The sequence below is a fragment of the Dendropsophus ebraccatus genome, chromosome 10 (assembly GCF_027789765.1).
Source record: "Dendropsophus ebraccatus isolate aDenEbr1 chromosome 10, aDenEbr1.pat, whole genome shotgun sequence".
Classification (NCBI taxonomy): Eukaryota; Metazoa; Chordata; class Amphibia; order Anura; family Hylidae; genus Dendropsophus; species Dendropsophus ebraccatus.
The window spans coordinates 87,418,255-87,432,622 of record NC_091463.1 but is presented as its reverse complement, the minus strand read 5'-3'; the positions used below and the strand labels follow the sequence as shown (position 1 = coordinate 87,432,622).

General features: G+C 44.2%; 1 protein-coding gene across 2 annotated transcripts; it reads left to right on the top strand.

Moving 5' to 3' along the window:
- The first annotated feature begins 1,507 nt into the window (after positions 1-1,507).
- LOC138765699 (NF-kappa-B inhibitor-like protein 1) lies at positions 1,508-7,492 on the top strand. 2 transcript variants are annotated; one of them, XM_069942692.1, is made up of 5 exons: positions 1,508-1,557; positions 2,403-2,678; positions 3,559-3,671; positions 5,088-5,223; positions 6,590-7,492. In XM_069942692.1, exons 2-5 carry the CDS (start codon positions 2,408-2,410, stop codon positions 7,210-7,212), a joined length of 1,143 nt encoding a protein of 380 aa, XP_069798793.1. In that variant the 5' UTR covers positions 1,508-1,557; positions 2,403-2,407; the 3' UTR covers positions 7,213-7,492. The 2 variants fall into 2 exon arrangements, with proteins under 2 accessions (XP_069798793.1, XP_069798792.1); XM_069942691.1 differs by having other exon boundaries at positions 1,532-1,620; positions 6,590-7,491.
- Positions 7,493-14,368: the final 6,876 nt, after the last annotated feature.

Below are 14,368 nucleotides of genomic sequence, written 5' to 3'. Positions count from 1 at the left end.
TTGGGGAATAAGTAGTAAAAAAAAAAATAACAAAACACAAGTAATCAAAAAGCCATATGCTAATGATGTGAATAAAAACTACAAGTTTAAAAAAAAAAAAAAACACCAAGCACCATCAGGAAAAAAAGGTGTCACTGTCATCATCGAAAACTTTTGACATGCCATAGTGACACGTCAAAAGTTTTGATCGGTCCGGGTCTGAACACTTTAGAGAAAGAGCCAAGAGAAGACCGTGCAGTCCTCTCCCTGATCTGTTAGGTGATCAGTCAGGCTCATAATGGAGCCCGGCTAATTATGCCACAGAGCGAAGAGCGAACACACTGTAGCACCCTGCTCGTTCTGACAATCAGTACAGGGCTTACCACAGTTTTCTATGATGACAGTGACACTTTAAGGGTCTTTTTTTTGTTCATTATCTAACTACTAAAATAAAAAAAGTTAATTACTAAGTTATATGAACCCCAAGAAGACAACTCCTTCATTATATGACAATATTTGGATAAAGAAGAGCTTATAAAGTGAGGGTTTAATAGTGAGTGGCTCCCATCTTTCATTGTTCCTCACTTGTTATATTGCGTTTTCTATTTGACTCTCAGCTAACATAAAAAAACACCATGAACCATTTTTGGAATTTTTCTTTTCAGCTTAGCCTTAGGCTATGTTCACACTTCGTAAGAGACAGGTCGGGTCAAGGAACGGCCAGTCTCTGAAAAGATTATCCTGGCTGGCACTAAAGTATCGGCCAGATGATCTTTGTAGCCGCAGAGTTCTGATGCGGGCACATCCGTGCGCGCCTGCATTAGAACTCCCCACAGCACACAATAGAGCGAGCGGCCGGAGTCGCTCGCTCTACTGTGTGAACCGACAGGGTTTTCTACAAGCACACACTCAGATACGCAGCAGATTTGATACTGTGTTCAGTTATTTAGATCTAATCTGCTGCGTATCTGCTGCGTATCTGCTGCGTATCGCAGCAGTAAATACGCAGCGTATAAGCCGTGTGTGTTTGTACCCTTAAAGTCGTTCACAAACAGGGCCGTCCTTTCACCGCCTTTAAAACAAAATTCAATGGAGCGCTTTTTTCTAATCCTGGAAAACCCTTTTAAGACTTATGTCCAGAAAAGTTGAGTTGTTCCCCAAAAATGACCATATTTCGGTCCATTTCATAGATTTCCTGTCACAACTATTGACAAGTTAACGGCAGGTTTTTGATCTCAAGTATCTTTAAAAAAAATCCTCCAAAATGACCATGTATTGTCATACATCTAGGTTAACACCTTTCCGTTTTCCTTTTATTGGTGCAAAACCAAAGTGCGCTTGAGTAACACACCTGACATAAGCGGCGCCTGACAGACCCAATAGACTTTAGTGAGGTCCATTAGGTTTCTGCTATGATGTTAATCATTATATATAATAATGCCCCCTGCTCTGTTCCTGTATCAGGCTGCTATTCACTCAGATGAGAGTCGGGCAATAAAACGCCTGCACCTGTTTCCTGGGGACAGTTCCCGTGCTGGACAGGAAGTTCGTTGCAGGCTCCGCCCAGTACACCCGGAAGTGAGTAATGAAGCGTTTTATGCAGTGTATTTCACGCTGGAGTACAGAGGAAAGCAGAGAGAGGTGAGTGTGGAGGGGATATAAAGCCATGCTCGTCCCTGCCCTGCTCTATACTGCTTCTCAGGCAGCTCCAGCACAGGCAGGGCATGCTGGGGGTTGTAGTCCTGCAGGACCTAAGGAAGCAGTGGATGCCTATTGCTGGCTGCTGTGATTTCTTTGATATAATAACCCTTTAGCAATATAAATTTCTGTTTTGCTATATATGCTTGCTGTCAGTGAGTGGAAACCCTTATAGAAACCTATGGAACACGAATACTTATGACAGCTGAGGATTTGTTTCAGTTGCAATCAGTCTAGGTTTTCCTACTTAGCATCTTTTATAGCTGTGATTTCAGGCTGATATATAACACCTGCACTGATACATTGTAGCTGATATGTAACACCTGCACTGATACATTGTAGCTGATATGTAACACCTGCACTGATACATTGTAGCTGATATAATGTAACACCTGCACTGATACATTGTTGCTGATATAACACCTGCACTGATACATTGTAGCTGATATAATATAACACCTGCACTGATACATTGTAGCTGATATAATATAACACCTGCACTGATACATTGTAGCAGACCATTGCTATCTGTGCTGATGATGTGTATATAGCTTATAGAGACTCCATACGGTAAACTGAACTCTGTAGCAACCGCTCTGCTGGTTTCAGCCTGTGGATAGATGTTTCCACTCCCTGACAGCAAGCGGAGATATTGAAATTGGTTTAAAAGTTGTGAACAATGGCTGAAACCTATAATCCCCTATTGCCCCTTCTCTCCTCGGCAGTTCTCATGTCTTTCCGTCGGGAGCAGAAGGCTCTGCGGTACATTGAGCGTGGTGACGTTCTCCGCCTGAAGTCGTATATCAGAAAACATCGGCACCTACAGCTGGATAAAGCCTTACCGGGAGGACAGAGCCTTCTCCACTCTGCCTGCTCCCTGCGGGATGATGCCTGCGCCCTGCTGCTGCTCCGTAAGGGAGCCGACCCCCTGCACAGGGACGCCTCCGGGAACAACGCTCTGCATGTGGCAGCCCAGGAGGTGGAGAAAGGAGGATGGAGCGGTGAGGATGAGGGGAGGAGAAGGACAATGAGGCTCTACATAGTATTCTGTGATAAACATATAACACATATGGGAAGTGCATACAGACCACATACATGTAACCAGCAGGTGGTAGTGCAGCCACAGGACCTCCGCTACAGGGATAGTGGACATTTCTATTGTATCCAATTAAGGTGGTCTCCTCCTAAGACACCTCCTGCCTGTATACTGTGCCTGACCTTGCATCATGGGGTGTAAGTATATACAGGGGTCACTATAGCGTCAAGACCCATCCTGTGAAAAGCCTTGTCATTAGTGATAATGTGAGAAGGTCATTGGCTCAGCATACTTAGCTCCTGAAATATTCTGTGCTGCTGTGAGCTATCCCTGAGCTTTTGTATTGATGGCCCTACAACAATCTCAGATCAGTCAGACTCCGGATGCTCCCACCAGTCAGCTGATCTGTGTGAGTTCTGTGGACTTTTGCTTACTTACCAGACGCTGCTATATTCAGCTGCTGACAGAGTAGTGCCTGGTTAGTGACAAAGAGCCCCAATGGCCCCTTCATCTAACTGCTCTGGACGTGTCTATAGTCGGACCCCGTCTTATATCGATGACTTGTTTTGAGGATAAGCAGCTATTAATATGAAAGCCTTTAATAATGACAGCCTATCTGCCGCTTCTCCATTATTTACCTGTATGACAGCAGATGTCCGTACCATTCAAGTGATGTACCAGGCCGCACGCTACAAAATATACATCCGCCCCAGCAGTGTCTAAGAAAACTCCTTTACATCAGGGGATTGGAGCTAAAACTCCCTGAATTATATGCCTGTATATTAATAGGGTTTCTCATATCTTTTTTTTTTTTTTTTTTTTTTTTTTTTTTCCTTTTTGTATAGTGTACACAGACTTGGTTGTGCCAATACTCAAGCGCTGCCCACAGTCCATTGACGTTGCAAATAATCAGGGGACAACGCCGCGAGACATCCTGAGACGAGCCGAAGACCTCATGGTAATCTATAGCTGTGTCCAGCCTCTCTGTAATGTACCGTACTACCACAATGTAAGCAATGGATGGAGATTATTCTCAGGAATAGTGGACATATAGGGGGAGATTTATCAAACATGGTGTAAAGTGAAACTGGCTCAGTTGCCCCTAGCAACCAATCAGATTCCATCTTTCATTTTCCAAAGAGTTTGTGAGGAATGAAAAGTGGAATCTGATTGGTTGCTAGGGGCAACTGAGCCAGTTTCACTTTACACCATGTTTGATAAATCTCCCCCATAGTCTGTATTTTTCCTGGTAGCATTCATTTTATCACCTTTTAATGATCAGGTAGATCACTTAAAGAAGAAGTCTGGACATTTTTAAAATCCAGCAGGGGGGAATTTCTTCAGAATTAAGAACTTACCTTTTCCTGTTCCCGCGGTGAGTGGTGGGACTGGCCTCAGGACCCCTGACTGGCTCCAGGATCTCCGGCGCTGACACGTCACAACAGAGTTGATGGACTGGCCACTCAGCAAGTCGGTGACTGGGGTGGGACACTACTCCAGTCACTGGCTGAGTGGCCAGTCGCTTAGCCGGGACGGGCCCTTTCCTCCCCGAGTCGTGACGTCATCACAACTCAGGGAAAAATGCCTTCTGGCGGGGGTCCCAAAGCCGGTCCCGCTGCTCACTGCGGGGACGGGGAGAGGTAAGTTTACTCATGATCCCATTCCCCCCTGCCAGCTGCCAGATTTTAAAAAGTGCCCTACCTGATCATAGAGTCCACTTCTTATATCCTCCTCCTTCTCTGTGGCTGCTGTCACCAGCTTTGCCTCTTCCTGTCGCTGCAGAAGTGGACTCCACAGTCCTTGCAGGGGCTTATATCAAATCAAGAAACCAGTTCTAGCTAAAGAAATGGTTCACTCTTCAGCCATCTCCCACCCAGTCTGTGTTTGCAGCCACCAACCCCTTGTGACTAAGGGCTAACACATAGCTTGAAACTCCTCAAAGATCTCTCTTTATGGGGTATATATATATATATATATATATATATATATATATATATCTCTCCTTTTCCTTAGCCTGTAAGTCGTGACTGGATATTTTCCCTTTCTTGGCTGATCGACCTTCATCCCATGCCTGTCTGTGTGAAGAATTGCCTCGAGTCTCTGTGTGAACTGGTTCTAGTTGTGTATTGTTGCAGCCCCATGAGATATCCGCTTCCTATAAATAAGCCGCTCAGTATGTAGGGAAGTGAGTGACTGTCCCCTATATATACTATCAGTAGTAGTGCCACCATTCAAAGAGGTTGTCTGGAGAATTTTCTGTGTAAGACAAGTAATGATCCTAAAATTTATTTTTATTTTTTTCTAGTAAGCACCAATATTCATAATAGTCTGACTTCACTGTTTATATAATTTTTTTTTTTGCTTCTTTCTATAGGAAAGGAACTCCAGACAGAGCAAATGTCCCTCTGAAGAAGCCCCAGACGTCTCCTCACAGCAATCTTCAGAATGGAGAGAGAAACTCTTAGCAGAGAGTATGGATGAATATCAAGAATTGTACGGGCAGTATGAGGGTAAGGGATGTACACTTAAAGGGGAAGTCCACCAAAAGTAGCCTTCTGATATGTCCTATAGACCGTCTGGTAGATACCTTTTACTTCACACAATTACAGTCCTGATTGACTGGAACACCTTGTAGAGGACCTCAGAAAAGGTAATGATATTCCACGAGGGTGGTCAGAAAAGGGTAACTAAGGCAGTGCTCCTGGGGAAATTTTTGCAGTGCGGCTTTTCTGCCTATTTTGTAACATTAAGGCTGGGTTCACACACAGTATATTTCAGGCTGTATTTGGTCCTCATGTCAGGTCCTCATTGCAACCAAAACCAGGAGTGGATTGAAAACACAGAAAAGATCTGTTCACACAATGTTGAAATTGAGTGGATGGCCGTCATATAACGGTAAATAACTGCCATTATTTCAATATAACAGCCGTTGTTTTGAAATAACAGCAAAAATTTGCCATTAAATGACGGCCATCCACTCAATTACAACATTATGTGAACATAGCCTTTCTGTGTTTTCAATCCACTCCTGGTTTTAGTTGCTATACAGCCTCACAAATACAGCCTCAAATATACTGTGTGTGAACCCAGCCTAAAGGGGTTTTGGTATGACTTGACATACTTACCTATTTAAAGGATGAGGTCCCCTTCGCATGCCTGTGTCAGTTTTTACTGTCAGGAAATTGATCAAGAGGCTTTAGAAAACTATGAGCATTTCCCAACAGCAATCAGTATTTACGTTCAGGAAACCATCAGGATTGCATTCGGGATTTCCTGATCAGGGAAAAAAAAAAGTATGGTAGCATCCAGAATTCCAGATGCTCCACACGCATAGACTTCTAAGGGAGCATCCATGACAGAGTTCTGCACGAAAATAGGACAGATTATATAATTCTCTCACCAATTTTCTGAAACGGAAGGTAGAATTCTGAAGGGTGTTCGTGCCCAATACAACCCTATGGGTCGGGAAATGTGACATGTAAAGGGGCCTGAGAGATGCAATCAGTGGTGGTCCTACTGCTGGGACCCCCATCAATAAGGAGAATAAGATACTCTCTTCTCTGTTTGAAAGGAGCTGTCATCAAACATATGTGCTGCTGCTCCATACAGTTGCATAGGCCAGACAGAGCTAGTTGAGCACCATTCACAAGCCAAACCACTGTACCTCAGTCAGGATGAGGGCCCTCAGGCTGTCCAGCATCTGTATGGTGCCCAAAACTCTTGTATGTCAATCTCCTGACCTCTGTCTCTGGTTTGTGTATGACATATATCAGAATACTTCTACGTGACTTGTTCCTTCTATTATTTCACACGTTGGTATTTGCCTCCTGTTGTTGTGGCTCTTCTCAATGAAGGAGTTTTGTGTTCTCCTTTCAGAGGATTATCCAGAAGAAGACGTTCCTGAGGTGGAGACCTTCGAGTCCTGGGCTGATCGGATCTACAGGGAATATCAAGCAAGAAAGATCCAGGCTGAGCCTCCTGGAACAAAGGGCAAAAGGATCTCTGTGCACAAATCATCCAGAATCATAGAAGAGAAGACGTATCTACAGCGACAACAACAAAAGGAGAAGGAACTGCAGGAGGTGCGGAGTGAGCGGTATCAGAAGAGATGTGAGGAGGTATTTGGAAGAACAAAAACCCGACCTGGAGAGGAACATGTGAAGAACAAAGAGAAGGTTACAGGAAAAGACTGTGAAAGCAGTGGTCAGGGCTCTGCTGGTATCAGGACTGGTCTGGGTACACTGGGTTACAGTGACATCCCGTGGCCCCTGCCAGGAGGCACCCCTGAACAGATGGCACAGATCATTGCTTCTGGTGGTGACCGCTCAGATGCAGAGTCATATAAACGCTACCTACGGGTACAGAGGGTGACGTGGCATCCTGACCGCTTCATGCAGAGATGCGGCTCTCGTCTTCTTGCCAAGGACCAAGAGCGCGTGCTGAGAACTGTTACAGCGTTGTCACAAGAGCTGAACAGACTAGCAGAGATGACAAAGTGATAGGATGATACCAGTTATATGACCACCACTATGCACTGTTATTTATAACTATTAAAACTATTTGCGAGATGCATAGAGGTTTCTGATGGGCGGGGAATGGCAAGAGTACCAATACAATACAATTCTCTTAATTACAGAGGAACCAGTCCTAATTCATTTGCTAAAATTAAAAGTAACCGCTCCCTAATTTACTCCTTATTAGTGCATCGTGATGTAAGTTAAGGCAGTGGGTGAGAAGTGTGTAGTTTAACAAACTTTTTGTCTCGCTTGGTACTTGCTTCTGCAGTAGCCTGTTTGGTTGGGGTGAAAATTTTTTTATATGGCAATTTGTCTAGGTTACAGTCTCTACTTTGTAACCCTTAAGAGGTACTCCTGGCTGGGGTCACTTTTATTGTACGGCCGGGGAGGGGGTGGATATAGAGGCCGTCGGTCACTTGACCTGGCGCTGGAACTGGGGACATAAGTGACCGTCGGCTTCTATATCCACCCCCTCCCCGGCTGTACACTGGAATACCTCTTTCAGTCTAAATTAGAGTATCGCAGACATTGAGGGCAGTCACACAGCTCTGAAACAACAACCACAACCTAAGAGGAGAAACACAGAATGGGCACCATATGGTTTTGGGAAGGTGCAAATTGTGGACCATAAAATTGCTCATTTGGCCATATGCATAAAAATATATAATTAATATATAATCTTTTTCCCCCTGAACTGTAAGGGGATGTTTTTTCAGTTGCAAATAGGGCCTTTGATGTGCAGTAAAATGGTTCATAATTTACCAAGTGTTAGATAATAGGTTTATAAGTGTATATTGGTGATTTGTATACCTTTTGGGGGACAATGCAATACATTAATAAAAATTTTCGCTGGACTTCTCCTTTAAAGGGAATCTGTCAGCTGCAGTTCATGTTCGAAACTGCTGACACTCTTAGATGTTAGGTCAAAGAGACACGTGGTATCTTTTATATATCTGTGCTTCCATAACATGCAAAAATGCTTTTATTTTCTGCTTTAAAGAGTCAGAGGCATTGCCAAGCCCCGATGCAGCTTGCTAGAATCCTTCCTTGTCCCCCCTTCCATCTCTATGCCTGGTCAGCTAGAATATGAGTACAAAGCAGGGTCAAGTATAGGATGGGGAGTGAGGAGGTGTTATACTGTAGATCTCAGCTGTTCAGGAACTTGGAAAAGCCCATTTGACTCTTTGCAATGGAGAATAGCAGCAATTTTCTTTGTCCTGGAAGCAAAGAAGGTTAAGTGAATGGTACAATGTGTCTCTTTGCCCTAACCTGAATTGCAGATGACATTATTAGTATTAGTATTAGTCATCACACAAGTCCTTTTTGCAATTTCACATACCTTCTGTACCCACATTGGGTAAGAACTCTATAACACCTGGCATAATTCTTGAAGGTAATTCTTCCTTTTTGTAGGATACTAGCTTTGGCTAGTATTAGTTTCCTTTCTGGGGATGGGAAAATATACTTACTGAGCAAATGGTCAAAAGAATGGAAACTGCAGGTCCACGTTTCTCAATGTTAAATAATGCAGTTGGGGAGAAGGAATCCTCTTTACAACTATCTTATCGGCAATTCTGTGTTAGTGAAGACTATATAAGAGAAGGATTTATGGCCAGTGATTACGGACAGCCTTAAGGCGGACCTGTCACAGGATTTTAGGTGATGAAACAAAGTGCTTGGGTGTATAGGGTTTCTCGATCTGATTTTGTGTATACCTTGCTTTTACAGCTTGAGTCCTTCAGCACTAGGCTTACTGTATTTTTTTTTATGGAAATGAGCTCCAAAAGCCCAGGGGGTGTTCCCCTCATATGAAAAAGCCCAGCTAGATAAATCCCAGTTTTTGCCAGCAACACCCCACTGTTCAAGTCTGTGTACCTTCCTAACCAAAAAGAAGAGGGAGATTGTGATCCCGCTGTATAGAGCTCTACTGAAACTACATCTGGAATACTGTGTCCCATTATGGAGACCTCACCTACAAAAAGATATTAATAAAGAAAATATATATTTAAAATATATGTTTCAGGAGCCATCTGGAGCCAGCCCTGGCCATAGGCCTCCCAGCCTGCGATAGTGACTGTGCTGATTGAGTCCGTCCCAGGCAGGCTCTACCAGCAGAGCTGTAATGTAACTGATCAATGCTATGCAAATGACCAGCAAAGAAGCTTCTACTGTATGTCCGGTAGGGTGTAAGAAAAGGTTGTGGTGGTGTCCACCTCTCTGAGGATACATTGAACTTTTTTTTATTTTTAGCCTCCCTATTTTGCAGTCTGTGTGCAGATTAATAGGTCAGTCTTAATTTACAAGAACTTGAGAAAAGAACATAAAACTGTGACACCTTAACCACATTCCCCGCTTAGGTGTTTACTTTCTTGGAAACCCTTCGTGTTCGCTCTCCTCTTTGCTGTCGTACAGACTAATAAGGAAATGTACACTACATCTAGGAGTCGATTTTTTTAAATTTATTTTTATTTATTTTTTTAATTCTATTGGCAATAAAATAGATTTGACAATCTATTCTCTCCACATATTGGTCAGTGCTATCTCTCATTGACATATCGATCACAATTTTTTGGCCCTTGGTTGGAGAATATCAATATTTCTGGATGCTGATGGATTCCCTTTACTCCGTATGTGTCTGTCACGCCTCTCTATTGCATGTGCCTCGTACTGTTTTTCATTTCTCATGTAGGTAGCGATCACATATCCTACTTTCTACACATCTCGTATCAATTTGTATGCCTGTATCCAGTGTATTTTATATCTTAAAGGGGTACTCTAGTGAAAATCTTTTTCTTTTAGATCAACTGGTTTCAGAAAGTTTTGAGATTTTTAAATAGAAGTAAATTACAAATCTATATGTCTTCTCATACTTATCAGCTCCTGTATGTCCTGCAGGAAATTATGTTTTCTTTGTCTGACACAGTGCTCTCTGCTGCCATCTATGTCCATGTCTAGAGCAGCAGCAAATCCCCATAGAAAACCTCTCCTCTGGACAGTTCCTGACATGGACAGAGATGGCAGCAGAGAGCACTGTACCAGATAAAGAGAAAACTATTTCCTGCATGACATACAGCAGATAATAAGTATGGGAAGACTTGAGATTTTTAAATAGAAGTAAATTACAAATCTATATAACTTTTTTACACCAGTTGATTTAAATAAAAAAGATTTTTGCTGGATAACCCCTTTAACCTCTTAAGGACATAGGACGTACCGGTACGTCCTATGTCCTCATTAGCACTTCAAAGCGGGGCCGCGCGGCGGCCCCGCTTTGAAGTGCCGCGATCCCGGGTGCCGCGTGTAGCCCGGGACCGCCGCTATTAGCGGGCACGGTCCGATCGCCGTGCCCGCTAATTAGCTAATCGGAGGCAGCTGTCAAAGTTGACAGCTGCCTCCGATTACCGGAGGCAACGTTTCCCTGGTGTCTAGTGGGGGAGATCGCTCCTCCGGGACCTTGTCCCGGAGGAGCGATCTCCGTTACTGATGCCGGCCGGGGACACGTCCAAGATGGCGCCGTCCTCGGCTCGGCACTCGTTTGTTTCCGGCTGCAGCAGCCGAAAGCAAACGAGTGCCGATCTCATGGATCTCTGCAGCATATCTATGCTGCAGAGATCTCAATGAGAGATCCAAGTGTATATACTAGAAGTCCCCCAGGGGGGCTTCTAGTATAAGTGTAAAAAAAAAAAAAAAAAGTGTTGTTAATAGTAAAAAGCCCCCTCCCCTAATAAAAGTCTGAATCACCCCCCTTTTCCCAGGTTTTAAATAAAAGTAAACAAATAAATAAATAAACAAACATGTTTGGTATCGCCGCGTGCGTAATTGCCCGAACTATTAATTAATCACATTCCTGATCTCGTACGGTAAACGGCGTCAGCGCAAAAAAATCCCAAAGTGCAAAATTGCGCATTTTTGGTCGCATCAAATCCAGAAAAAATGTAATAAAAAGCGATCAAAAAGTCGTATATGCGCAATCAAGGTACCGATAGAAAGATCACATCATGGCGCAAAAAATGACACCTCGCACAGCCCCATAGACCAAAGGATAAAAGCGCTATAAGCCTGGGAATGGAGCGATTTTAAGGAATGTATATTGGTTAACAACGGTTTGAATTTTTTACAGGCCATCAGATACAATATAAGTTATACATGTTACATATCGTTTTAATCGTAACGACTTGAGGAACATGCATAACAAGTCAGTTTTACCCCAGGGCGAATGGCGTAAAAACACATTTCCCCCAAATAAAAGAAATGCATTTTTTTTTTCAATTTCACCACACTTTGAATTTTTTTCTGGTTTCGCAGTGTACTTTATGCAAAAATTCAGCCTGTAATTGCAAAGTACAATTAGTGACGCAAGAAATAAGGGGTCATGTGGGTTTCTAGGTGGAAAAATGCAAGTGCTATGACCTTTTAAACACAAGGAGGAAAAACCGAAAACGTAAAAACGAAAATGGGCCATGTCCTTAAAGGGTTAAAGTGTCACTGTCGTGAATTTTTTTTTTGCAGAAATCAATAGTCCAGGCGATTTTAAGAAACTTTGTAATTGGGTTTATTATCTGAAAAATGCATTTTTATCATGAAAAAGCAGTTTGAAGCTCTCCCCACTGTCTTCATTGTTCTCCTATGGAGAGAGCTAAAGAAAAGACCAAAACAGGACAACAAAGAGTTAATCTACAAATCCCTCACTCGTTATCTGTTCTGACCATCACCAGTGACCTGTCTGAGCTCAGATTACAGCTGTCACCCAGCTCCGTGCCTGTAATCCTCTGTTATCTGCTGCCGGCTAACTCCCTCCTTCCTCCTCCCCCCTCCCCTCTCCCTAGAACAGACAGGGGACGTCTCCTGCAACAAGTCACAATTTTCAGATTTTTCAGAGTGGATGAAAAAGAGGAAGGAGGGGGGGACCTGGGAAAAGGCTTTTTACATGCAGATAATGGCAGATTTGGCTAATAAACCCAATTACAAAGTTTCTTAAAATCGCCTGGACTATTGATTTCTGCAAAAAAAAAAAATACGACAGTGACTCTTTAAAGCAGGGATGGGGAACCTTTGGCCCTCTAGTTTTACAAAACTACTGAGTGACTCAGTAAAGTCCTGATTGTCCTGGTTGTCACCATGCTGACTGCTGTGAAGCTCACAGCTGCTGTGGGCATTAGTAGCTGATGAAGGAAGTCACAGGTGGTGAGCTGGCGAGGTAGACATATAAGGAGGGAGACGGTCTGTACGCATGTCCATCGTTGCTGTCATGGGTAAAAGGGACAGTTTATCAGAGTTGCAGAGTTGGGATTATTGCCCTTCGGGCCATGGGTGTTATTGTCCAGTTACCATGCATGTCCTGAAAAATGGGACATAAATGTTAAGATTCCTTGGCACAAGTGCCAGGGTGGAAACACCACGGCTCTGGTTAACAAGAACCGTGGTCATCGGGATGTGTCTCTGATAATCCTGATCTTGGGGCATGGGTTGCACATTGTACTTTGGCGAGGCAATAAAAGGGTTATCCAGCGCTACAAAAACATGGCCACTTTTCCCCCTCTCTTGTCTCCAGATTGGGTGATGTTTCAAAATCAGTTCTGTTGAAGTAAATGGAGCTTAAAGGGGTTGTCCAGCGTGGGGCACTTTTTTGGTGGGGACCTCCACGGTTCCAGCGGCGGCTCACTCATCGCGGCGCTCCGGTCCCTGGAAGTCCGAGCGGACTTCACACGGATCCCGCCTCCTTCACTGAGTGGCTGAGCGGCCCTGAGACGTAGCGTCTCGGGTGGCATCAGACACCTGGAAGCAGCCGGGGACCGGAGCGCCGTGATGAGTGAGCCGCCGCTGGAACCGGGGAGGTGAGTGGACGTCTTTTATTTCAGCCACCTCCTCCCCGGTCCCCCCCAAAAAGTGCCCCACGCTGGACAACTCCTTTAATTACAAACCACACCTGACCTGGAGACAAGAGAGGGGGGAAAAGTGGCCATGTTTTTGTAGCGCTGGATAACCCTTTTAAGTTGGTGTGGATAATATGGGCTATGTTGGAAATGTTTGGGCATGGGCATTAAATCTAAAGATGGGGGGGGGGGTAGATTTATCAAAGAGGTGTAACGTAGAACTGGCCCCGTTGCCCCTAGCAACCAATCAGATTCCACTTTTCATTCCTCACAGACTCTTTGGAAAATGAAAGGTGGAATCTGATTGGTTGCTAGGGGCGACTGAGCCAATTCTACTTTCCACCACTTTGATAAATCTCCCCCGTTTTTTTTTTTAATATATCCCAATTGACTATGCGGTGGTGGTGCTCCAAATGCTGACGCATAGAAGTGGTGCCTGGGTTTGGATCTAAACCCCCTACTCACTTTATGGCCACAGATGTTACAAATGGCTGAATGTTTTTTTTGCCAGGGCCTTTCTGATGTATTTTGGCCGATGTTCTGCGCTTATCCCTTTTCCCTCCTGCCCCAGAATCTTTGGATGTGACCTGAGGCTTGGTTGATGGCAGAGACACAGCCTAATCCTCTGACCATGACGCTGAGGATGGATTCCAAGTGGTGTCTGCGATGTCGTCATCATCATCGTAATCTGGGGCAAACTTGTCCTCTTCCCAGGCTTTCTTCCTCCATAGCCATACACTCCTCACTGCCCTGGGGCATATGAACTCCGAGAATCTAAACGCTTCTTCCAAATTCTTGCCTATCAGGCGATTCCTCCTATAAATCCGCCTAATCCAGGGTCTCAGGGTCTAGCCAGTCTGCTCAGCTCACCAGTAGCTCTCTTGCTGATGGCACTGGTAATTAGAATTGGGTCTCAGATGACCAATCACCCCTCCAACAGTCTGTCTTTGACTGGGACCACTTCTGTGCCTCCTTGGCCACTGACACTGGCCGAATGCTGAGATTTTGGCATGCTTAGACATCTTTTATTTATTGTTAAATTGAACTAAACAAATTTTTTTTATTGGAATGCAAATTGTCTTAACAGCACCCAGTGACTTGGAGTAATGCACATCAGCACCCAGTGACGTGGAGTAATGCACAACCAGCACCCAGTGACTTGGAGTAATGCACAACCAGCACCCAGTGACTTGCTTTAATACACAACCAGCACCCAGTGACCTGGAGTAATGCGCAACCAGCACCCAGTGACTTCCTATAATGCG

What these genes read in the sequence shown, in the direction of transcription:
- LOC138765699 (XM_069942692.1), top strand. Translation starts at nt 2,408, where the DNA reads ATGTCTTTCCGTCGGGAGCAGAAGGCTCTGCGGTACATTGAGCGTGGT. An exon ending in GGAGAAAGGAGGATGGAGCG is followed by an intron (nt 2,679 to 3,558) that starts GTGAGGATGAGG and finishes CTTTTTGTATAG; the next exon opens with TGTACACAGACTTGGTTGTG. An exon ending in ATTGTACGGGCAGTATGAGG is followed by an intron (nt 5,224 to 6,589) that starts GTAAGGGATGTA and finishes TTCTCCTTTCAG; the next exon opens with AGGATTATCCAGAAGAAGAC.